Source organism: Xenopus laevis, chromosome 9_10S, assembly GCF_017654675.1.
Source record: "Xenopus laevis strain J_2021 chromosome 9_10S, Xenopus_laevis_v10.1, whole genome shotgun sequence".
In the NCBI taxonomy this organism is placed as follows: domain Eukaryota; kingdom Metazoa; phylum Chordata; class Amphibia; order Anura; family Pipidae; genus Xenopus; species Xenopus laevis.
Genome location: NC_054388.1, coordinates 40,311,456 through 40,337,915, shown reverse-complemented (window position 1 = coordinate 40,337,915; position 26,460 = coordinate 40,311,456). Strand labels below are relative to the sequence as shown.

General features: G+C 43.6%; 1 protein-coding gene, 1 long non-coding RNA gene and 1 pseudogene across 2 annotated transcripts; 1 reads left to right on the top strand and 2 right to left on the bottom strand.

Annotated features, from left to right (window-relative positions):
- Window positions 1-11,881: 11,881 nt before the first annotated feature.
- LOC121399199 lies at window positions 11,882-12,338 on the bottom strand. The gene is made up of 3 exons (XR_005964816.1): window positions 12,308-12,338; window positions 12,105-12,168; window positions 11,882-11,956 (listed from the first exon to the last, which is right to left on the bottom strand). It is a non-coding gene; the product is annotated as an uncharacterized LOC121399199 (long non-coding RNA).
- A 1,000-nt stretch (window positions 12,339-13,338) lies between these two features.
- LOC121398785 lies at window positions 13,339-23,512 on the bottom strand. Its single transcript, XM_041578086.1, has 5 exons — window positions 23,439-23,512; window positions 22,116-22,442; window positions 20,134-20,169; window positions 16,214-16,317; window positions 13,339-13,451 (listed from the first exon to the last, which is right to left on the bottom strand). The coding sequence occupies exons 1-5, from the start codon at window positions 23,474-23,476 to the stop codon at window positions 13,339-13,341; spliced, it is 618 nt and encodes a 205-aa protein (XP_041434020.1). The 5' UTR covers window positions 23,477-23,512.
- Window positions 23,513-23,522: 10 nt separating this feature from the next.
- The window catches only part of LOC108705774, a 37,620-nt pseudogene continuing 34,682 nt past the window's right edge, over window positions 23,523-26,460 (top strand).

Sequence of the window (26,460 nt, the reverse complement as noted above, 5' to 3'; positions counted from 1 at the left end):
AGACTGTCCCATTTATATTCCTGTACTCGATCTGCTTCTTGGATCTGTGCCTGCCTTTAACTTCCATTCTGCCAAACTATCTGGCTATTATTTTGTTCTTACAAATAATGTCAGGGACAATCTAAAATGTTTGAAGAGAGAGAAAGAGAGAAAAAGAGTTGCCATGCTGTATGCATCCTAATGGCATGATATGATATGTGGCTATAAAAAGGGTAATAAAGGTTGGCCGAGCACAGAGCATTATTACCAGCGTAACCATAACTGTGCAGCTTCAGGATGGGAAGCCATCAATTACTGATACTAGTCTGTGCTGCTTGATTACTGAAACAGTAAATGTACCCAATGGAAAGACTGGCACACTAATATGGATACACTGTGTGGGGGCACATATAAAACCAGTGATATCATCTGGTTTACGCTCTGCGTAGGCTTGGGCGAATTTGACCCGTTTTGTTTTGCCAAAAATTTGCCGCTGGCGAAATGTCACCAACGCCCATTAAAGTCTATGGGCGTCAAAATTTGTTTTGACGCACTACGCCATACAAGTCTATGGGCGTCATTTTCATGGCGAAACAAGGCGGAAAAATACGCCCATCCCTGATCCTGAGTGAATTCATGATTGAGTTTTACTGCCTAGCGTAAAATATTTAAAGACACGGAGCTACTATATAAAGACTAATTAGAGTGCTGTACTGTGTATATACTAGCTGCTATATGTGTTTGTGTATAATAGCTATTGCTTCCTCAGTAATGACATTCTCCAGAGACGCCATTGTCTGTACTGTAAGTGCTGCTCCGTCACTTTTTCAGTTGAAACCCCCATAGGGTCCAACCTTTGGCCAGGCCCCCTTGAATGTACAACCATTGTCCAGCCCCCCCGCTTGAATGTACAAATATTGGCCAGCCCCCCCCTTGAATGTACAACTATTGGCCAGCCCCTCCCCCCTTGAATTTACAACTTATTGTTGATTGTAAAACCTTTGGCCAGGGCCCCCCTTCAAGGTCCAACCACCGATAAGGACCCCTTGATGGTCCAGCCTTTGTCCAGGCTCCCCCTTGAAGGTCCAACCTTTGGTCAGGGTCCCTTTTAGCTCAAGAAAGGAGTACAGATGCATATACAAATACATATCCCCACAAATAGCACCCTTATTGACCTGCAAGCTGGCCATTCAGGTGTATATTGAAGAGGAGCCCTAAGATGCCTTCAGACTGAGCCCCACTCCCACTGCTCCAAGCCCCCACAGAGGTAAACCTTACAATTTGGAAACCACTGGTCCATGGAAGATGCCTCAGCAGAGGTAACAACATGGCAGCTCCCACATTACTTCTTCTAAATGCAAAAATTGAAAGCTCTACACACCTGACCTACAAAGATTTTACACACTTTAATAAGGGAATATGTATATATCATTGCAGTCCAAGGGTTACACAGACTGCACAACGAACCCTTATTATTTTTAGCTTCTTTCCCATGGACTTCAGGAGCCGCGGCACGTGCAAATGAATTCTCCCTCCTGTGCATCTGACTCTCTGTTCTTGCTTTTAGATCTCAGGGGTTTAAGCCCCCATCTGCTGTTCTACAGTTTGGTAGGTTCCCGTCTTGTTTACTTGTAACAGGCTGGACTGAGTTACCCTGGCATTCAGTACACAGAGGCCTCAGCCAACACCCCATATACTGACTTTCTATGGACCTTATAGGCAGCCCATCTGGCATAGCCCTTGCACCGCCTGCCTTGTAACAAAGTATATCTTGGACAGGGAATAACCCTTGACTAAATCCACCCCCCCAATTTACTGCTTTGTGCCCTGTTAGGTTGACCTGTGTCACATTTTGGAGGCCCCATGCTGCATAGACTATAGCTAATCAATAATGCTGCAAGTACTAGGTACAAGCCACACCAGATTGTAGGTTTATCGTGCATGGGATAAACTCCACAGAATGCAAGAAAGCGGTACCAGGTTGATATAAGTAGTAAGAGTAGTAGTAGTAGCATGTATTCCGCCAGGTAAGGGGCACCAGGTTAATATAAGTAGTAATAGTAGTAGAAGCATGTATTCCTGCAGGAAAGGGGCACCAGGTTAATATAAGTAGTAAGAATAGTAGTAGCATGTATTCCTGCAGGTAAGGGGCACCAGGGTAAAAATAAGTAGTAAGCGTAGCAGTAGCATGTATTCCTGCAGGAAAGGGGCACCAGGTTAATATAAGTAGTAAGAGTAGTAGCATGTAGTCCTGCAGGAAAGGGGCACCAGGTTAATATAAGTAGTAAGAGTAGTAGAAGCATGTATTCCTGCAGGTAAGGGGCACCAGGTTAATATAAGTAGTAAGAGTAGCAGTAGCATGTATTCCTGCAGGAAAGGGGCACCAGGTTAATATAAGTAGTAAGAGTAGCAGTAGCATGTATTCTGGCAGGCACTCACATCCTCTCCTCTGCTGGAGCCTTTCGCACTGATGGGGGATCCATATTTTCTGCTGCCGAGTTTGTTTGAGCTCTCGCAGAATCTCAGCCATGTGCTGCTGGGGAGTCCTGGGCACTTGGGCTTTGCCTGGTGCTGTGCCTGCTCGGGCCTGGCATAAACCCGGTACTCATTCTGCATGCTCAGGGTTAACCTGTGCCACTTTTTATTTTTTTTCCCCAACTGTCAGCTGACCCAGTCGTGCCTTGTATGTGGATGAGCTTGTGGGTAAGTAAGGGGCAGGCACCACGCCAGATGCTTCTGACTTCTATGAGATTAAGAAGTTCCCCTTTCCTCCCTCCCTCCCAAACTAAGAAAGGAGCCAGAAAGGGATGGATCTAAAGGTGGACAGCGAGGCAGCAAAGCAAACAAGCTAGTCTGCTGCAGCATACAGTAGCCTAGCAACACACACACTCTGCAGATTGCAAGCTCTGCAGGACAGGCAGAGCAAAACTGTTCAACAAGAACACAATGCTATAGACTTGAAATAAATATGTTATAGAATGGCCAACTCTAAGCAACTTTTCAATTGGGATTCTTTTTTTTTTTTTTATAGATTTTAAATTATTTGCATTCTTCTTCAGACTCTTTCCAACTTTTAAATGGGGGTCACTGACCCTCCATCTAAGAAACAAGTGCTCTGTAAAGCTACATTGTTTATTGCTAGTTTTTATTACTTGTCTTTCTATTCAGTCTTTCTCCTATTCATATTCCAGTCACTTATTCAGATCAAGGCATGGTTGCTAGGGTAATTTGGACCCTAGCAACCAGACTAGTAGAATTGCAAACTAGAGAGCTGCTGGATAAATAGCTAAATAACGCAACACCCACAAATGACAAAAAATGAAGCTCAATTGCAAATTGTCTCAAAATATCACCCTCTGCATCATATTAAAAATTATTCTAAAGGGGAAAACCCCATTAGGATTAATTATATCTTAGTTGTGATCAAGTACAAGGTACTTCAGCAGGTTAACAAACCTTCACATTCCTGTGCTCTTGGGTCACAACTTGTTCCCGCAGTTGTTCAGCAGTTTTTAACATTTCTTGCACAACAACAGACTGCAGATGAATAACGTGCAATGTATATATATGAAAGGGAGCGGTGCATCCTAAGGCTATCGGGTGGACATATGGGGACTGGTCTCAGTGGGGGGGTCAGACACATACCTCCCAATAGTACAAGTACATGGCCTCCAAAAATCCTTATTGGCTAATGGGTGGAACTGAGTGTGAAAGGGGGTGTTTGAGCATATAGGGGTTTGCATATATGGATCAATTCCAGTGAGATGTAAGAGTAGGGTATATTCAGGTTGCCACTAGTCTGTATATATCTGCTTTCATCATATAGGGGTTTGCTCAGCCATAATCTATTCAGCTAGTCCCATTCTCTCTGAACCAAAGCAATATACATTTTAAATATCTTTTAATGTGTGCTTTAAATCATTATCTATGATTTTTGATGTATAAAATATTTTCTCTTGCCTATAAGTGACGGATACATTAGCTGTTACCATTCTGTTTATATCATCCCCTCAACTGGGCTCTAATGAATGGTACCACTAGCAATCCTCCTATTGCCCCAAATATCCCCTCTCTATACCTACTCTTATTGTCTCATATAACCCCTCCCTATACCTACTCTTATTGTATCAAATAACTCCTCCCTATAACCTACTTTTATTGTCTCGTATAACCCCTCCCTATATACCTTCTCTTCATTGCCCCATATAACCCCTCCCTATACCTACTCTTATTGCCCCATATAACCCCTCCATATACCTACTCTTATTGTCTCATATAAACCCTCCTATACCTACTACTTATTGCCCCATATAACCCTCCCTATACCCTACTTTTATTGTCTCATATAAAAACCCTATCCTATACCTTCCCCTTATTGCCCCATATAACCCCTCCCTATACCTACTCTTATTGCCCATATAACCCCTCCCTATACATACTCTTTATTGTCTCATATAACCCCTCCCTATACCTACTCTTATTGTCTCATATAACCCTCCCTATACCAACTCTTATTGCTCATATAATCCCTCCCTATACCTACTCTTATTGCCTCATATAACCCTTCCCTATACCTACTCTTATTGTCTCATATAACCCTCCATATACCTACTCTTATTGTCTCATATAACCGTCACTATACCTACTCTTATTGTCTCATATAACCCCTCCCTATACCTACTCCTTATGCAAATATAACCCCCATAACTACTTTTCGTGCTCCATATAGTTCCATATAACCATATCCCTATTCCCTTCTCCAATTGTCCACAAATCAACTCCAAATATGGTTCCATTGCTCCATATGACTCTGCCTCTAACTATTCCTACTGCTCCCATATTTTTAACTATCCCTATAACTCCCACATAACCCATTGTTCCATAATACTCTGTCATATAACTCCCTTCTACTGCTCCACCATTCTCACTCGCTCCACAGCCATTATCCCACACTTCTAATGTGCTATTGTGTTTCCTCATGTCCTAACTAAATATAAATGACGTAACTGACACACATAACTACAATTTTCATTTTCGCTAGTTCTTCTATGCCTCACCAGTTATGTCACTTTTGCATATTGATCTCTGTGCCCCTTTGAAAGATTCTAGCACTGAGCTGTGCATAGCTGGGTGGTGCTGCTGATAGGGAGCCTTTCCAAATACCTTGTAGTACAGGTATGGGATCCATTATCCGGAAACCTGTTATCCAGAAAGTTCTGAATTATGGACATTTTTCCCATAGACTCCATTTTATTAACATTTAGTAAAATGTAGACATAGACAATTTGCAATTGGTCTTCATTTTCTTTGTTCGTTATTTCAGCAGCTATTTGCTTAGTTGCTAAGGTGTTACAAACCCTAGCAACTAAGCAATGTCTTGAATGAGAAACCGGGCTAGGTACAGGAGGAATAAAAAGATGAGCTTACAGAGTAATCGTTTTTGTGTGTGGATCAGTGACGTTTGAAAGCTGAATGAAGAAGAAGCAAGCAAACAATTAAAACAACTATATTAAATAAATAACGAAGACCAGTTTCCAAGATAGGACACACTATAACAAACTAATATGATAACTTGAAGGAGAACCACCCATTTAATTAACCCCTAACAGCATGTGTGAGATTTTCACTCCCTATAATACCAGTGCTGTTTTTAATTGGTGCCAGATGCACACACCCCTGACACACCCTCTTCAGGCACCAAATACAATACTCAGCAGATGACTGATATTCAGTGAAAAAAAATAAAGTTACAGATGAAAAAATAGTTGTCATCAACTTGCATCTGGCCCAGAATGTCACATAGAAATGCTTTCCAGTCCCTCTATGGTGCCAATGCTGAAGTGCTGTTACTGCTGATTTGGACAGATTTTCTTTTGCACCTTTATATTTCCGTGCACTTTTCATTCTAAAATACTCCTCATATTACCTATTTATGTAGCTCTCAAGTGTTGAGGAATTATAAGTGGTTGGTAATAATGCACGATTGGTCAGTATTTGCATATTTCCTATGCTAATTGGTAAGGACAGGATTGGGCTGCACTATGTATAAGGTATGGGCCAGATAGGGTTACACATACACCTCCACCCCTAATATCTACAGAGCTGCCACAAAACAGGTTTCATTCATGGAGGAGACACAGAGCAAAGGCAGTTACTTCCACAATATAGTAGTGTGCACCCAATTGTTTGCACTTGCAGGCCCTGAGGCTGCATTGGATCCCAAATTTTTCTGTTAAAACAGGGACAACTTATGGCAGTTCTGTGGGGCCCAGTAACAAGTGTCAGACTGGGGGGTCTGGGGCCCAATGGGGCTATATGCCTCAAAGGCCCACAACACCCCATTCGGGCCCCCCTACCAGCCGCAACCCCTTCCCCAGCGATAACTCCCCATTGTACCTTGTTTTCTCTTCTTGTGCTGCCTTTGGGGTCAGGGGAGCAGCACTCATAGTTTTATGGACAGGTCTGGGTTGGTGGGGCCCACAAGGTCCGAGGCCCACTGGTCCCGTCTGATCCTGCCAGTAACACTGCAAAGTAAACCCTGCAGTCCCAGAGGTGAAGCAGAGGATCACCTAGCACAGTGCTGTCCAACTGGCAGCCCACGACCCTACTCTGTGGGGCCCCCACAAGAATGTCTGCCTGTTGTGACTCCTTAGCTTTGTGTAAACTTTAAATGGTATCCATACTGAGATTAATTGGCCCCTGCATTGTTTACACCTCAAATTTAGACAGTAAACTCCTGCATTGGTCATAACAATTATCTCCCTGCATTATTCACACCTGTGACACCTTTATTATTCACACCTCAGACCCAGATCTGCTCACATTGTTCATCTGTTCACACTTCAGACAAACTGCTGGAAGGGCACCAGAACTATGTCACTGTATGAAGCACAGTATAAACTGTTCATCAGAGTCCTGAAAGGTTTCCCTGCCTCCCATTTTATTCTGCCTGTGCCATGCTCAGGGCTGGTCTTACCAACTGCAGAGCCCAATTGGAACCATTTTGGTGGGGCTCCCTAGACAGAGTTTTATTGTCTGGCACAGGGTTCCAGGGCTGAATGGCAAATAGTGACTGCCTTTCCCTCTGTCCCATTATTGCTGCCAGTTGAGGGCAGGTTGGTTGGGGACAGTGTTTCCTCTAATTTTTTTAGGTTATGTGCTCAAAAAAATATTTTGTGCAACTGTGCAGGCTATGAGAAAAATAAGGGCTGGTTCCTGCTGAATTGTGCTTAGTACATGGGAATAACTATGCTGCCATAATTTTATGGTATCTCTCTGTGCAGGCTATGACCAACCTTAGGGCTGTTCCTGCTGAATTGTGGTTAGTACCTATGCTGCCATAGTTTTATTTATGGGATGTTCTCTGTACAGACTACGAGTAAACTTAGGGGGCTGTTCCTTCAGAATTTAGACCATGTCCACTTGAGAAACATTGAATAAATAGACAGCTAAGCATCTATTTTAACTTTTCAATGCACAAATCTCATTTTAGGAAAATTATTCTGAGAAAAAGCCACTTACATAATTATTATTTATAACTCCCGAAAACATTTAGGCAGAATGAACATAGTTGCAATTCATGTTTATTACCCCAGAACTAAAAACAAAATAAACATAGTGCAATCCATGTATCAGGTGGCAAAGTATCAATTTCATGTACAAATACCCCCAGAACTCATAGCAAGGTGGCAACATTAACAATTTCATGTACAAATACCCCCCAGAACTCATAGCAAGGTGGCAAAGTAGTAATTTCATGTACAAATGTAGAGGACTAAATAAGGACCAATTAATGAGCGATCTCAATGCCTTGGTAGAACTGGTAAACTTAGCAATGTTTTGGAGCCCTAAAGTGTGGGGCCCAGTAACATTAGTTGCGTCACTGATCTTGGGGTGCATCTAATCCTGATTTTGTTTAAATTAGCTGGTTTATAAATGCCTCATATTCCTTGGCTGTTATCTGACCACAAAGGCAATCATTGGACCTAATGAGATGACTGGCTTGGTTTAACGGGGGGCAACACACTAGTGGGTGAGAGGGATCATTTGTCTTTCTTACTGTGATACATCAGAGGTCAGTATCTCATTAAACTATATCATATATGATAGATCTTTCCCTCCAGCTTTGTTATGTGTGAATGTTCCAGTGGGTGCATGAGTATATAGCCCCACATTCCAAGAAGGGAAATGGCGGTAGGATCCTAGGGAATGACCATCAGAAACAGAATCTCCAGCCCGTTTATCCCAGTTGAGAATACTTGTTGGAGCCGCCATACCCACAGGAGGACTTGTGTCACTCACAGGTATTGAAGTGCTGGGATATAAGGTACTGACAGGACTGACACATATAATGGAAAGCAGGTTTTTTTTATCAAACAGAGTAAGTCTTACTTTCATTCTTCTTTGACTTTTCAGTGGTTTTTTCTCTGCTCATTGTTCCATTCTCACCCCACCCCACTAAATGTTACACCTCCGAAATGAGACCAATGCCCAGAATAAAGACACAAACACAGCAGTGATGTTAATCTGTGAAAGGCACAGCTTTATTAATAACTATGAGATAAATTGCGCAATTTGATCCTGAGGAAGGCAAAAACCTCTAGAGGGAAAAATTCCTTCCTGACCCCTAACGGCGATCGGATTTACTCCCAGGATCAATGCCACCATATGAATCAAGGGAAATAGAGGGGGATATGGTAAGGTAAGGAACATGGCAACATACATATGAACGTTCTTTAAACCACAAGAGTGAATGGCTGCATTCCTTTCCATTCCATTAGACCCCAGGCAGCCTACAGATCCCGGCTTCTGCACACTGAGGGATGGAGTGAAAAGGAATGCAGGGTCTACTGAGTGGTTTAAGGGTGCTCCTGTGTATTAAAACCATATTTAGGTGTAAGGGGGGGCACGCTGGTGGAAATGGCAGTGAAGTAAAGGAAAAGAAGGGAATATGGCAGCATACATATGAGTGTCTTTAAGCCGCAAAGTGAATGCTGCATTCCTTCCATTCCATTGGACCCCAGGCAGTCTGCAGATCCCGGCTTCTGCAGTCTGAGGGATGGTGGTGAAAAGGAAAGCAGGGACTTACTGAGTGGCTTAAGGGTACTCCTGTGATAGCACCTATTTTATGTGTTAAGGGGAGGCACCGCTGGTGAAATGACGGTTGTGAAAAAGGGATACCAAAAAAAATGGTACTATAAAACATCAGCACCGTTCAGCTGCTGGGAGAATTCTGCATTCCTATCCATTCCATTTGGACCTCAAGTAGCCTTCAGATCCCGGCATCTGTAGACTGAGGGATGGAGTGAAAAGGAATACAGGGGTTCTACGATGGCTTATGGGTGCTCCTGGTATAACACCATATTTTAGGTGTATAACACCATATTTTAGGTGTAGGGGGAAGCACCGGCTGGTGAAATGCAGTGTGAAAAAGGGAGACCAAAAAATATGGCCACCATAAACATGAGCACCGCTCAGCTGCTAGGTGATGCTGCATTCCTTCCATTCCATTAGATCACAGGTAGCCTGCAAGATCCCGGCTTCTGCACACTGAGGGGATGGAGTGAAAGAAATGCAGGGTCTACCGAGTGGCTTATGAGTGCTCCTGTGTATAAAACCATATTTTAGATGGAGGGGAAGCACCGCTGGATAGAATTAGGTGGAAGACATCTCTGATGGAATATTCTTACTCACCACCATCTCTTGAAGATGAGATACGTACAAAGAAAATTGCTGGTGTGGTGGTGGTATGAGCCACTTGGTGGTTACGAGGGCCAAACTGCAAAAAAAATAAAGAAATGTTAATGTAAATCACGTTTTTACTTTTAACAAAATTATATTCCTGTTAGAAACCCTATAACACTTTTAATCCCAAATCTGGTTGATTGAGCAAAACAACCAGGGATACAGTGGATATTCCACTATTTACAGTTCAGTCTAACTTCTGTGGTACCTAGGGCCAGAATTTTTTCTGGCCTACATGGTGGAGGGCAATAATGGGAAGCCAGTGATGACCACTCCTTTTTTAAACCACACCCATGTTACCACAAGACTATGTCCACAATAATGGTGGTAGCACATCAACAGACCGAATTACTGGTGCTCACTGCACGGATATAATTTATCACTCATATGTGAAAAAGTTGTCATATTAAAGAATGTTCAGTGTAAAAATAAAAAAAAATTTGATTATATAGTTAGGAAAAAAATGTAATGTATAAAGGCTGGAGTGACTGGATGTGCAACATAATAGCCAGAACACTACTTCCTGCTTTGCAGCTCTCTTGGTTCCACGACAGTGACTTGATGGAGGCCACATGAGTCATAACTATTGCTTTTGAATCTGAATGCTAAGGATCAATTTCAAACTCACTGAACAGTTATGTCCCATGTGGACCCCTTATAGTCACGGACTAACTCAGAGATAGAGAAGCTGCAGAAGTAGTGTTCTGTTCTGTTAGACATCCACTCACTCCAGCCTTTATACATTACATTTTGGCTAACTATATTAGAAACATTTTTATTTGCACAGCCTATTTTCCCCTGTTTTTATTTTTACATTGAACTGTTCCTTTAAGACCTACCCTAAAATCCACCCCTGTGTATAATACAGCACTCCTTAGCACATGAATTAAATACCTTAGGTCCCCCTTACAATAATTTATTCAAATGCTAACAACCCCCAAAAACAAATACCAGGCTTATGGTCCACAGGCATAGCACGAAATACACTTGCAGAACAGACACACACAGGGCAGGAGTATGGCATACACAGGGAGCATAAGGAAGCGGAACAGAGCAGGGAGAAAGTTTCCACTGATTAGGACCACTCTAAGATTTGCTACATACAGGGACACAGTGCTGGTGCCACATTAGCATTTTGTATAAAGTGTGAACATGCTGAACAATGTGGGCAGTTTCAGTCTGGGTCTCAGGTGTGAACAGTACAGGGCTTTAGGGGTGTGAACAATAAAGGTGTCACAAGTGTGAACAATGCAGGGGAGATGTATGAACAATACAGAGGATTACAGTCTGGAATTGATTAAACAATGCAGGGGCCAGGTATCTCTGTAGTGACACCTTTAAAGTCTACACATGGTAAGCAGACACAGCAGGCAGACTTTCATGTGGGGGGGGCACACAAGGGGGGCTGCAGCCACCAGTTGGACAGCCCTGCCCTATTATTATAACAATAGGAGCACCCGGGGCAATTCTTAATTTCCTTATAAATGCCCGTGTCTGCTCTAAAGGAGAACTAGCCCCCTACCATAAACCTGTCATTGGGTACAAGACAGGTTCCTGAGAAGCAATCATAATAAATGAAGATTTTTATAACTTTAATTGGATACTGGAAGCTTAGGGGGGCTATGGTGTGGGGGGGTAGTTCTCGTTTTAATCCTTCTACACTGTGATTATAAACATTATACCAGTGCATAAACTACAGATCCCATAATGCACTTTGATGTCTTTACTCACTATTAAGGCATGTTGATATTTAGCTGACAAATGTTGGGCAACCAGGATGTAGACTTGCTCACTGGCAGTGGAAAGGGCCTTCATCTCAAGAGGTAAAAGAGTATAAGAGCAACACTCTATTAATTATAATGTCATGATCAGGGCTGGCTTGTGAGAGGACTACAGATCCCATCATGCACTATGATTCCTTGGTTATATCAATACAGGGAAATCCTATTGCTTAATATAGATAATAGCCACAATAGTACCCCAATTCCAGTAAAAAAACCTTAATTTATTATGCTTTGCTTCCTCATGAGCCTGTCTTGTGCCCAATGACATATCAATGAACAGGAACATTATTGGGAGTGTCGATTCATCAACTATGTGCCAACAATATCTAGTATCAGAATGTGCATCCATCTTGCTTTATCAGATATTGATATTACCCCTGAGTAAGCGAGAGCGTATTCATATACAGTACATACCTTGTGCCGCACGATGACACTGAATAACAGGGTTTCTGCAAAGAGAAAATAAGAGTTATTCAAGTGAAGAAATCAAGAATCCAAATAGCTCATAGTCCATTAAAGTAAAACTGATACTTACTGCCAATGGTTTCAGTACTAATGGAAGAGAGATGGAAAGGCCAATTTATAGTCAAGACTTACCTTAGCATAAGCTGGTCTTTCATGCATGCTATTCAGCCTGCGCTTCCGAGCTAACTTCTGCGCTCTGTAACATCAAAGAAAGGTTTTTACTGCAAGTAAAAAGAAGCCACTTGGCCCCCAAAGAAAGGTTCTGAGAAGAAGAGGGGCTGGAACCAGGAACAGACAATCTTCATGTTATTCATCGTGCAGAGGCAAATACTTACTCTGCCAAAACAGTGTTTCTGTACCGTTGAGTATTCCTCTTGAGCAGCAGCTTCTCTCTCTAGCTCCTCTCTGTAAAGAAAACCAGGTTTAATAAAGGATCTTAAAGGGTGGTTCACCTTTAAAGTAACTTTTATTATGTTATAGAACGACCAACTCTAAGCAACTTTTCAATTGGTTTTCATTATTTATTTTGTATAGTTTATAGTTATTGTCTATTTTCTTCTGACTCTTGCAGCTTTCAAATGGGCGTCACTGACCCCTTTTAAAAAAACAAATGCTCTTGAAAGGCTAAACTGTATTGTTATTACTACTTTTTATTACTGATCCTTATTCAGGCCCTCTCCTATACATATTCCAGTCTCTTATTAAAATCAGTGCATGGTTGCTATGGTAAATTGGACCATAGTTACCAGATTGCTTATAATGCAAATTGAAGAGCTGCTGAATAAAAAGCGAAATAACTGAAAAAACTTAAATAATTAAAAAATGAAACAAATAAATTGTTCTCAGAATATCACTCTCTACATCATTCTAAAAGTTATCTCAAAGGGTGAACAAACCCCCTTAAAGATTTTTTTCACTGTATTGTGTTCTATGTAAAATCCCTTTGTCCATTATAAATTATATAAATGATGATGATGAAGTAATGTAATACAGGCAGTCCCCGGATTACATACAAGATAGGTCTGTAGGGTTGTTCTTAAGTTGAATTTTGTATGTAAGAAACATTTACATGTACTTATTAAATGCAACTTAGACAGATGTTTGTCTCAACATAGTATTTAATTTTACCATTCTGTTCTCTGCAGTAGAGAACACATGCCAGAGGGATTTGCAACAGGTGTTTATTAAAGCTAAACGCTAATAAAGGCCAAGCAAACCACCAGTATGTTATTGTAATAGCCTCTGTTTGTAAGTGTGAGTTGTTTGTAAGTTCAAATGTTAATTAATGGAGGGACTTTCCTGTACTGGTTTAGTACTGGCAATTTGCAGCTACAAAATCTGGTAAGTAGATTGCTATTTTACTGGCTTAGGAAAAACCTAACCTTTCCATTCTCAAGTACTTCTGTATCACCATGAGTTTCGAAGGCTGATGGAGGAACCGGCTCCTGACGCCGAGGTCTTTCCCTCTCAGGTAGAGGACTGTGGAAAAGGGGGAAAGAAAATGGGTTACATTTCAGGGCTTTAAATACATTTATGGATGTACAAAGTTAGAGAACATGTGCATTACAGTAAACATAACTAGGCACATCTGGGTGCAGAATCTTCACCTACCCCCACCCTCTGAACTGACCCTACTACCATCCAATCCCCTGGGCACCAATACCTTCCTCTGCCCTTCCTGATAAACCCTGTGGAGTGTGAGCTCTTGTACAATGTCCTGCACCATTGGTAGCTACACCACTATGCAGAGAGATCTTAATCTGTACAGCAACACCAATGGGCACATTAAGATCTGCATCTCGGCAGTTACTATAATAAACAGGAATGTCTCGACCAGAGCCTGAGAGATCTCATAGTTGTCTGTGCATAATTCCTTTAAAGGAGAACTAAACCCTAGCCCAAAGGTTTCAGCATCTGTATAACAGTAATGAGTCGTGCCTTCACAGCGGGCCACATGAGCTGATTTTCTTTTTGTTGACCACTGGGCTCTTTATTTCTAAGGGATCTGGATAAAGTCTAATGGATTCCCGCAACCATCACATTAGCAGCAGACTCGCTTTAGCAGTAGATTTCCTATGTTACGTAAGAGAAAATACTTACAAGATCTCAATGGGTTGCCAGTAGTCTGGCATCCTAAACGTGGCAGTGTTGCCGTCAGGGTCCATCGGTCTGTAATAAAAGACATCGTTAGTTAAGGATCTATGCCGAGTGCTGCCTAATGCAAAAGAGGTACATATTTTGTGGCTAAAGGGTAAAATTTAAGATGAAAACTCAGAAATGCTGCAAAAATAACATGCAATTAGCTGGGATGCACTAACTACTCACTGATCCTCTATAAAGGGAATTTAAACCCAAATGCAGCATAATGAAAGCAAATTTCTTTGAAATTCTTTTTTTCTATATAAGATAATTGCAATTTTGGGTTCCATAAGTTATAAATGTAATTGCACTGAAAGCAATACATGTATTTATTCGTTGCACTGCCAGTCCTGACTACACATACCATTACAACAATGAAGCAGTAGTCAGCTCCCCTCCTGGAGAAACGTGATATTGGTTCAGACCTGTAACTTGCTGCAGCTACAATATATGGTAAATAGATTTGCTATTTTCAGTATTTACACTGTAGTAAATTACAGGGTAAAGTGGGGAAACAAACTGCTACTGCTTTTCTTTCTTCTGTGTGTGCCATTTATATCAGAGCTTGTCCAGATACAGACATTTGCCCAATAATCTCAGGATGAATCTCTTTGCCTTGGTGAGCTGCAGGTTAAAGGAGAAGGAAACTCGTCTAATTGTATTGCTATGGCTATGCTGGCAAATGCTAACTTCTTCTGAGGTAGTAGTCACAGGCACATCTTCTAGCGATAGAGTGCAGTGTCATTTCGCACATACTGATGCATCACATTTGCCAATCCTCTGATGCTCAGGTGGATGAATCTGTGAACTCACTGGACCTGCTGTGTTGATGCCCAGCTGGCATTTAGCGATTAAGTGATAAGGGCAGCTGGGGAAGGCAGTCAAGAGTGGTGGAAGCCACTGCCCTGTGTTCCCTCTGAACCTAATCTGTGCCATCGACTCACCTTATTGGTGGCCCCATAGGGGGCACACTTAGCCCAATAACTGCCAGAGGTCATCTTTTTCTTCTGCTCCTCCATTGGAAACAGCAAGGGAGGACACAGGTGGAGCTGTGCGTCTTCATGCTCCTCGTGAAGTGTGAGGTGGAGTACAGGCTGAAAAAGAGAAACCAGGTTATATTTCAGGGGTTTAAATACATTTATGGGGTTCAGAAGAGAACCTGTACTTCAGGTTTCTCTGATGAGCTCTGACCAGCATATAAATATAGGCAAGACCTTTCTTCTTATCCACCCTAGTGTTCCACAGTCAGGAGGTATGTGTTAAGAGACTCTTTTAATACCAAAGATGTATTTAGCAATCCTCTCAATGGCTATTGGAAGGAGTACACAATAGTGTACTTCTATTGGAAGGAGGTACGGGTGGGCCAGGCCAGAACTAGGGGTAGGCAAAGTAGGGCACGTGCCTGGGGCTAAAAGCTGGGGGGGCACCAGGCATGTACCTTATTTGCTTCCCTAGTCCCTGCTCTGGCACATAAGCACAGAACTTGTTTTAGGCACATGCGCACCTGGTGGTCGCCGTGGACCGGTCGGGTTGCCTAGGGTGACTGGCCTGTTCAGGCCCGCTTCTGGGGTGGGCCTATAAATTGTTTGAAACTGTTGGAGGTGCAGAGAGCAGAGGTTGCAGGTGCAGGGCAGTCCTGTCCTTACAGAGCCCTTTTTCAGGACTGTGCCTTCAGCTGCTCCTCCAACCTGCACACCCAAATACAGGAAAAGAGTAAGAAGTGAGTCTGCCGAAATGCCTCCCACCCGTTCATAAATACACTGCTGCCAAACAAACAGCACTGTATTCATAGGGGCAGCTGCAAGTCTCTGCTCTATGTCTTGGCGCGCAGAGACCTACAGCAATTTTCCTTATGTTAAGGGATGGGCAGGGTGCAAAGTGCAAAACCCAGAGAATTAATTTTGTTGCACTTTGCACCCTGCCCTGCATGTAGTAAATGAACCTTATAAATACTAATCACATACTCGTATACCAGTTACCTCTGCATTTTGATGAGCCACACAAAACACATGCTATATCTAGAATGTACTATAATGCTTTAGGAAACAGTAACACCAACAGCTGCAAAATATGTTATTATGTACTAATATTGCAGCACATACCTGGAATAAGATGGTCTCGCCTGTGGTCCATTGGTATCCGGGCTCTATCCATCTCTTTGGCTCCCCGCCGTTGGTCCGGCCAACCCAAATTCTGCTTTTGAGCGCTAATGAGGAAAGACCAATTCATTAGTGGTATTTTGTAACTGGGGGTGCAACACAAATGGGCACATAGCTTTGATATAAACCACTGATAAAACCATTTGGCCACTAGGGCCTAGAGATAAATCTTTATAGGGATCCCTAACCCCCAAATAAATATGGAAAATTGGTGGTCCCAGCAACAATCTGCTCTCTCCCTTGGACTAGGCCCAGCCTACGGCTGTCTGACTGTGTACACTGTGTAATGTCAGGCCTTGTACCTGACACTGATACAGGACAGCAGTATTCTGTACTCTTGTGCCAGCTGCCCCTTTAATGGTGCAGAATGCGGCGCTCACAGGTTCAAGGAGCACTGTAAAAGGATCTAGCGCATATTATGTTCCCACATTCTCACTCCTTATGTGGAAGAGGTGTTCAATATGATGCAATTTGCTACACTGCAGCCGACAGAGACAGGGCAAGTCTTTAGTTTTACTTTGAAAGCATCAAGTAAGTTGTAGGTAAACCTAGTCCCTTTTGTAAAATGTATAATGAAGCAATAGAATTCTTAATGAATCAGATGAAAACTGAGCATAGGACTGGCCAGATAAGGGATGACTTTGACGTAGTTGGCCAGCTTAAATATATTGCAATATATGGACAAACAATCCCTGTTTTTTTTTAAAAAGGATAAGGCATTTTTCAGTAGCAGTATGCACAAAATGTTCGCTGTCTAAATATATTGATAATGGGGTTGAGTGCAGAGGACTCTTGTAATTGTCTATATGTATTTTGTGGTCACAGCCTCATTGCACCCCCGCCTAATGGTTTTAAAAATATGGTGAGCACAACTTTCCCTCGTTTGTTATAGTTATACAGGAGCAGTGACCAGCTCCATGTTGTAGCCTCCCACCCTTCCCAGCTATAGTCAGGTGATCCCCACTGGTGTCTAATAAAAGGGCAGCCAAGTTTGGGAGTTTTACTTTGAAAGCAGGCTAGTAAGTTGCAGGTAAAACTAGTCCCTTTTGTAAAAAGGAGATTTTGTTTACGTACCGTTAAATCTCTTTCTCTTCAGTCACTTGGGGGACGCAGGGACCATGGGTATAGCTAGTACCACTAGGAGGCAGGACACAACCCTAAAACAGAACTGACTCCTCCTTCACTGGCTATACCCCCAGTAGCGGAGCTTAGGTCAGTTTGTACCAAAGTCAACAGGAATAAACAAAAGCAATAGTAATGAACAACCATAAACAACTTAGTAACCATAACATATCTAACGGAAGTGAAGGCCTCAGTCCAGGAGGGAAGCCCTGTGTCCCCCAAGTGACTGAAGAGAAAGAGATTTAACGGTAAGTAAACCAAAATCTCCTTTTCTCCTAGTCAGCTTGGGGGACACAGGGGACCATGGGACGTACCAAAGCTGTCCCCAGAAACCGGGTGGGCATAAGAGGCCTAAGAAGAAGCCACCGCGGCCTGCAGCAACCCGTCTGCCGAAGCGAGTGTCAGATGCCGCAAAGGTATCAAAGTGGTAAAATTTGGAGAATGAATTGGACGGAGGTCCACGTGCTTGCCTTGCACAGCTGTTCAGCCGAAACCTGGTTACGGAACACCCAGGAAGTACTCACACCCCTGGTGGAATGAGCCATGACTCTGATGTGGGGATCCTTCCCCTTTGCTGTATAAGCTCTTTGGATAGCTTGTTTGATCCATCTAGAAATGTTCTGCTTGGAAGCCGGGGTACCCTGGCGAGGTCCAGAAGGGATCACCAACAGCGCATCGGACTTACGGATGTCCTGAACCCTATGCAGATAGAATTTCAAGGCTCTCACGGGATCCAGGGTGTGCAAGGCTTGTTCCTTAGGATTTGCTGGAGCCGGACAAAAGGATGGCACAACAATTTCCTGGTTCAGGTGAAATTCCGAGATGACCTTCGGCAGGAAGGATGGAATAGTGCGAAAGAACAGCCCTGTCGTGATGGAAGACAAGGTAAGGAGCTTGACAGGATAGGGCACTGAGTTCAGAGACACGTCTCGCAGAGGCGATGGCTAGCAGGAAAACGGCTTTCCAGGTGAGCCACTGGAGAGTCACAGATGCTAAAGGCTCAAAAGGAGGCAGTTGAAGAGCATGTAAAACCAAGGTAAGGTCCCACACGGGAACAGGTGCGCGAACTGGCGGAGCCACATGAGCTACTCCCTGCATGAATGTCTTGACATCTGGAAGGAGAGCGAGCCGTTTCTGGAAGAGAACTGAAAGGGCAGAGATCTGCGATTTCAGAGATCCTAAGGACAGCCCATGGAGGAGACCGACTTGCAGGAACTCCAGGATGTGTGGGATGGACAAGGTCCGGAACGGTGCCCTGGATTTAGAGCACCACTGGCGGTAGGTGGACCAAACTCTATAGTACGCCTTGGCTGATATCGGTTTCCGTGCCGCACACATAGTGTGTGCAACCGCTGTGGAAAAACCCTTTTGGGTCAGGATTTCGGTCTCAAGAGCCATGCCGTTAAGGAGAGGTTTCCTAGGTTTGGGTGCCGGATCGATCCCTGGGTGAGAAGGTCTGGAATTGGCGGTAAGATCCATGGTTCTGCCACGGATAGGTTGAGGAGATCCAAGAACCAAGCCCGTCGGGGCCACCTTGGAGCAATCAGAATGAGGGTGGTCCTTTCTCTGAAGCTTTCTGAGCTTTCTGGGAATGAGTGGCAGAGGTGGAAAGGCGTACGCCAGCCGAAAGGCCAGGGAGCCGTGATGGCATAGACGTTGTGAGCCAGGGGATCTCTGTAGCGAGCCAGGAACTGTGGAACCTTCCTGTTGTGTCTGGTCGCCATGAGGTCTACTTCTGGGGATGCCCCACTTTGGCGTTAACTCCTGGAAGATGTCGTCGTTTAGAGACCACTCGCCCGGGTCTAGGGACTGACGGCTGAGAAAGTCCACTTCCCAATCAGCAACCCCGGGATGTAGATGGCCGACAAGTGAACCTGCTGAACTTCGCCCATCGAAAGATAAGCTTTATCTCGTTGAGCGCTCCCCTGCTTCTTGTACCACCTTGGTGGTTGATCTAGGCCACAGCCGTTGAGTTGTCAGACTGAACCTTCACCTAACCTCCTGAGGACACAACTCAAACTGACCTAAGCTCCGCCTACTGGGGGTATAGCCAGTGAAGGAGGAGTCAGTTCTGTTTTAGGGTTGTGTCCTGCCTCCTAGTGGTACTAGCTATACCCATGGTCCCTGTGTCCCCAAGCTGACTAGGAGAAATGTATAATGAGGCAATAGAATTCTTAATGAATCAGATGAAAATTGAGCATAGGACTGGCCAGATATGGGATGACTTTGACGTAGTTGACCAGCTTAATATATTGCAATATATGGACAAACAATCCCTGTTTTGTTTAAAGGGTAAGGCATTTTTGAGTAGCAGTATGCACAAAATGTCTCTGTCTTAAATATATTGATAATGGGTTGAGTGCAGAGGACTCTTGTATGTGTCTATATGTATTTTGTGGTCAACAGCCTCATTGCACCCCGCCTAATGGTTTTAAAAATTAGTGGTGAGCACAACTTTCCCTTGTTTGTTATAGGCGCAAGTCTTTGCATCTTTGCACATTATAGCATTGCACCAGCCAGGCATATTGTGTGCACGAAAACTATAATCTGGATCTGTACCTTAGAAAGCATTCAGATCACTAGAATTATGTAACAGTATCAGTTTGACCATGTGGTGTTATTAATAAAAATGATTAGTTCGGCATAAAACACGTAACCATAAGCAGTGGGGAGACATTATGCACATGCTGAATCTGAAAGACATTGGCAATTGAAAGCAGTAATAGTGAAAAATGACCTACCTGCTGCGATGTCTCGCTGGATGTTTTTGAGAAGATCTAGGAAGAAAAGATAAAAGCAGTGAGCTCATGGTTAAAGAAATAATATATATGAGAGGAAATGTCTATGAGAAACACTAATACAGGGACACAGAAACAGGGATGCAGAACACTAGTGATTCCAGTTCACCCCTTGGGTCATAAGTCTGGTCACTTAAATCATATATATGAATTCATAAAGGGCTTGTTCACTTTTACATAAACTCTTAGTACTATAGAGCAGAAGTGCCCATTCTTTACTAATGTGAGGTCTACTTTTAGTGATGATGTCCCATTATGATCTACATCCATAAAAGCATTGTTGGCATTATGTTCCATGGAAAATATTACTTAAATATTGATTTATGAGAAAATGTATGTTGCTATATTCAACAAACAATTATTACTTATGTAACTGTATCATGATAAATATCTGAATAAAAACATGAAATAGGAGGGGGATTTAGACAAACTGTGTCTTGCGACAGTGTCTTCAGCTCTTTGATCCCCAGCTAAAGGGCTACAGGCAGATCCTGATCTACCTTTTGGCCACCCCTGCTATAGAGTATTGTGTTTTCTTTTATTGGGGCCACATTGTACTAATGGATACAGAACAGAGAAGACACTCGATTCCAACATTGACAGGCTCAATGAAAATAACGAATTTATCTTTATTAAAGTTTGCATGTCCATAAAAATCCACATGGTACTCAACTGGCAGTGCCCACCACCCAGGCAGCCATTTATAACTGAACCAACCAACTGCCATTTCCAACATGGGTAGCAATACAACATGTGAATCTTGAAGCTACAGCCAACTGCCAAATGTAATAGCAACAGCAAAAGGAAATACACCTCTGCATGAAATGATTTTGAGAAATCTGTGTGCGTATATCTGCAGACTTATTAGTTATATGAAGCCCCTTTGCAAGCACAGGAAGGAGGAGCAACTGACTTTTGCAGTGACAGTTGGAGCTCCCTTCAGCCATGTTGAGTCAGGCAGAGAGCATAACAGCTTGGCTCGATTGGCAGCCATTTATAACTGAACCAACTTTCAACATGGGTAGCAATACAACATGTGAATCAGTGCATCAGGGTATAAGCAACATGATATTTCCAAATTAGGAATCATGATTTGGCAACAAAAGAGCACAAGGGGCTACATTTAAAAAAAGATGTGGCACATTGGCTGATTTAGGGCCAGTGCATCATGGGAGAATGAATATGCAAATCAGGTGGATATATACCATCTGTTGTTAGGAATGTTTCTTTGCCCATGTTTCATTGGGGAGTGAGCACAGTATACTAATGTGATTTCTGCCCCTTACATTCATTTGTAACCCACGCTGAGTGCACATGGGAATCTGCAAGCAATCAATGCATTAGGGTCTCTGCAGTTGAACTATAAGCTATAGTCAACTGCCAAATGTAATAGCAATAGCAAAAAAAGAAATACACCGCTGCATGAAATTACTTTGAGAAATGCATTTGTGTGTGTATATCTGTCTATCTACAGACTTATTAGTTATCTGAAGCCCCTTTGCAAGCACAGGCTGGAGGACCAACTGACTTTTGCAGTGACAGTTGGAGCTCCCTTCAGCCATGTTGAGTCAGGCAGAGACATAACAGCTTGGCTTGTTTGCTATCTATGAACAGGCAATCATACAAAATATAGGGAATATGTGAGAGAGGAGAGTGAGAGTAATGCTGAGATTCCCAACAGGGCCCCCTTCCTGCATAGAAACCTCCCCAGACCCATGAACAGAAAACTACACCCCCCACTCATGCTCTGCCAATAGATTGCAGTGGGCACACAAACTCTCACTAGTGTGACTATAGAGGAAGCAGACCCTGCGCTCCAGACCCTCATTCCCAAACCAAGTTAATATGAGCTCCCATACAGCTTAAGCCCAATATGAATGACACCTCTCCTGGCTAGATCTACAATATTTTATCCACTCTCTTACTTTGATGGAGCCTGAAATCTTCTCCTTCTAAGGCCAACGATGGGGTCTACGAACGTAGAGATGTAATTTCCCATGTCTTGCGTCGCCCTAAAACCAATAAAATATTCTCCAAAGAAAATTCTCCTTCTCTTCTGACTGCAAATCCAAAACTGAAAATTCTCCTTCTCTTCTGACTGCAAAGCCAAAACTGAAAAATGCTCCTTCTCTTCTGACTGCAAAGCCACAACTGAAAAAACTGTCATTTCTGGCCCTAAGGTTAACTTGGTTGATGACATCACAAGATGACTCCATGGCGATGGTCCTGCTGTGCAGCCAATCAGAAGGCACCTAATTAGCATATCAGTTACTGTACATGTCAGCACTGCCATATTCAGCAGCCCAAAATATATACTACTATATATGCTATGTGAGGCCTGGGGGTGCAATACTAAGGGCTTTATGAGAACTACGGGTCAAAGGCTGCACCTTATGTGTCTCCTGTACCATCCCAAAGCCACCATATCCCTTTAGTAATGAAGATCTGTGCCTCTAAAGATGCGCCCAGTAGTTACCCCAAAGCCACTCTGTGCATGGGGATGCAGGGTGCAAATTCCATATAACACCCTGCATAAGGGACGCATATTAGGACATTGTCAGGGGAAATCCATCTCCTGTATGCAATTTCCTATGCTAGAGGAATGCAATGTCGCCTGCTTTTCAACTCAACCCTCCTCAAAGCAGACGTCACACCTCGCTCCTCCCTTCTCAGCTGTCCTGCTCCTCACTCCTCAGCCATCCGACCTGGGTCCTCGTTCCTCACCCATCTGCCGTCAGCTGTAGCTCGAATTTGACTGCTGCAATTAAAAAAAAACTAAAATGCCTATTGGCTAAAACAATTGGCAAGAACAAGTAACTATAATCAGGGCGCAGGGCTGAATATGCGCACCCTGAGGAGTGAGGAGCAACAGCTGACGACTGAGGAGGGAGAAGCTAGGACCCAGGACGGATAGATGAGGAGGGAGGAGTGACATCAGTTTCAGAGCATGGCTGAGTAAAAAAGCATGCAATGTCACATTCCTCTTGCTTAGGATAGCACCACAACGATTTCCCCTGACGATGTCCTACAATGCTTTCCGTACACGCAGTACCAGTCTCCCACACTCCAGTGGTGCAGCCTCAGTACCAGCCTCTCTCACACTCACTCAGGGATAACGCCGCATTGGCTCCCCAATGAGACCGCACTCACTCAGAAGCAGCTACTGCCTGTCAGCATACACTCAATACCTGCCCCTCAATCACCCGCTGCTGCTGCTGCAACACTCACTCAGAAACTCGTTCCTTTACCCTATAAATTCGCACTTATGACACTCGAATCTAATCATCCCGCCGTGACTTTTGCTTATTTCCTACTTGGTCACTGATATGGCCACGCCCACCGCGGGGCCTGCTGGGAGTTGTAGTCTGGGGGACGGGTTCCCGCTAGATCGCCGCCCTTTTCCGTCTTGTGGTCGGGAGGGGCGGGGTTTAGCTGTCACTAGTGAGGCCGAAGGTCTGAGTTGCTTATTCCAGCCGGACAGACAAGAGAATGAACCCAGATTTAAGCAGGGAGAGGGCCGCCGCCTCCTTCAATCCCGAGGCCATCACCTACATCCTGGATGGCAGCCCCGAGAGGACCCACAGGAGAAGAGAAATTGGTGGGTGCCGGTCGCACTGGGGCTATCGTGAGGAGCAGGGGGATATCAGGATAATCACTAGGAGGCGGGCAATCCTGGGGTTATCGCTAGGAGGCGGGGCAATCCTCATGTTATCACTAGGAGGCGGGGCAATCCTCATGTTATCACTAGGAGGCGTGGCAATCCTCATGTTATCATTAGGAGGCGGGGCAATCCTCATGTTATCTCTAGGAGGCGGGGCAATCCTGGGGTTATCACTAGGAGGCGGGGCAGTCCTGGGGTTATCACTAGGAGGCGGGGCAATCCTCATGTTATCACTAGGAGGCGGGGCAATCCTCATGTTATCACTAGGAGGCGGGGCAATCCTCATGTTATCACTTGGAGGCGGGGCAATCCTCATGTTATCTCTAGGAGGCGGGGCAATCCTGGGGTTATCATTACGAGAAGGAGCAGCTTTTGGGGTATCACTAAAGATAGGGACAGTTCTGGGGGGCATCACTAGGAACAAAGGCAGTTCTAGGTGAATACCAGTAGGGATAGTGACAGTACTGCAGGCTGTACTTGAGGTACAGGGCTCACCAGAATGGGGGACACCCTATCATCCAGTAGTAAATGGGACCTTTGGTTTGAATGCTGCTGCTAAAGATTCCCCTATAAACTAAGGCTGCCGAATGATCATATGAAAAGGTTGGTTACAGGGCTGTTTGCATGCGGGTTTAGGGCGGCAGGATTTTAGGGGCCAGAATGCTGCCCAACCACACCCACACTGGGGATGCTCAAGAGATAAAATGTTTTTTAAAGGAAAACTATACCCCTCAAACAATGTAGGTCTCTATAAAAAGATATTGCATTAAACTAGTGATGGGCGAATTTGGGGCGTTTCGCTTTGTTGAAAAATTCACAAATTTCCCGCGAAATGGCGAAAAATTCACGAAACCGCGCCGGTGTCTTGTTTTTGGACGCCGGCACCCTTTTTCTGGACGGCAGCGCACATTCTGCAAATTCGCACCTGGTGAATAAATTCGCCCATCACTACATAAAACAGCTCATATTTAAAACACTGCTTTGTGTAAATAAACCATTTTCATAATAATATACTTTTTTAGTAGTATGTGCCATTGGGTAATCATAAATAGAAAACTGCCATTTTGAAAAATAAGGGCCGCCCCCTGGGATCGTAGGATTCACAGTGCACAGAAACAAACCAAACAAACTATACTTCTTAGATCTGTCTTTTGCTTCCACATGTCTTCCTGTTACAGTTAAGCTGGCCATAGACGCAAAGATCATATCATACGAATCGAGGATTCGTACGATTTTCGGACCGTGTGTGGAGAGTCCTGACATTTTTCGTCCGGCGGAGATCGGTCGTTTGGTCGGTCAGACAGGTTAAAAGTTTTCTGTCGGCTGCGGGTAATATCTCTGCATGTATTGCCGATTGTATGATTTTCAGTGGGAGACTGTCACTAGCTTCATGCGGACATAACTTTCATACGATTGCTGTCAGGAGCAGAACATCGGCTGTTCATCTACTGTTCTTTTGTACTTTATTTGATCGGAATGGTTAGTGGCAGGTCGGGAGATGGATCTTTACGTCAATGGCCAGCTTTAGAGTTGTAGTATTTCTGGTCAGGTGATCTCTGAGGAAGCACAGAGACCATCACAAAATGGTGGTTCAAGGCAAGAGATGTAAAAGGGCAATATTTACTTAAACATATATTCCAGTTTGATAAGATTCTTTAATATGCCACTTAATATGATATATATATCTGTTGCTCAAGTATTCATTTTGGGGCTATAGTTTTCCTTTAAATTTCCCATGCACCAATCCCCATTTCTCCAGTCCTAATGATGAAAATTTGCGAGAATAAAAGGGAGGGGACGAGGGCGATGAACGTCAGCGGGCCTAGGGCTGCCATTATGTAAATCCGCCCCTGCTTGCATGCACTGAGATTAAATGTGCCCCAAATGTTTGAAATTATGTTGTGAAGGTGTAAAGGCTGCTCAGACAGCTGTTAACTCCTCACTGTCCCAGGTTACCAGGTTACTATTAGTTAGTGTCAAATTGGGTGGCTTTAGCCCAGTGGAGTATCTGTACCAGTTTTCATATGCATACCTTTTACTATAAAGGGGAATGTTTGAAGGCTTGCAAGAGCTCATTTCCAAATGTTGGCAAAGGGTACAAAGTGCAAAAAAAGTGCCTTAGCCATAGGTCATCTTAATGTACGTTATGTGTGAAGCAGACATGGGCAGCATAATGCATCATCAGTTTGCCACTGCATGAATGCTGCTGGACAGAATGTTATTACTAACAAAGGAATTAAAGTGGACCTGTCACCCACACAAAATGCTGTATAATAAAAGTCCTTTTTAAATGAAATACAAAATCCAATTTCTATTTTTTATTAAAGCATTCATAGCTGTTGTAAGCTCATTTAAACATCTCGGCTGTCAATCAAATATTGTCTGCCCCTCCTCTATGCCCTGGGCATAGAGGCGGGGCAGACAATTCGTTCACTTTCAATTCAGCACTTCCTATGTGTCACTGCTCTCCACACATTCCCCCGTTCTCAGGGCCTGGGGATGGACATCAGGTCCTCCAGTCTGGTGCACAAACAAGATTGTGAGGCGATACAAGACTTGCCTTAATAACAGTGTCCTCAAAATGGCCCCTGCCTGCTTGTTATAATTAT

Coding starts and splice junctions, on each gene's coding strand:
- LOC121398785 (XM_041578086.1), bottom strand. CDS start 23,476: ATGATTAGATTCGAGTGTCATAAGTGCGAATTTATAGG. Junction 22,443..23,438: donor CATAAGTGCGAATTTATAGG/GTAAAGGAACGA, acceptor TATGCTAATTAG/GTGCCTTCTGATTGGCTGCA. Junction 16,318..20,133: donor CCAGCGAGACATCGCAGCAG/GTAGGTCATTTT, acceptor TTTCCTCATTAG/CGCTCAAAAGCAGAATTTGG.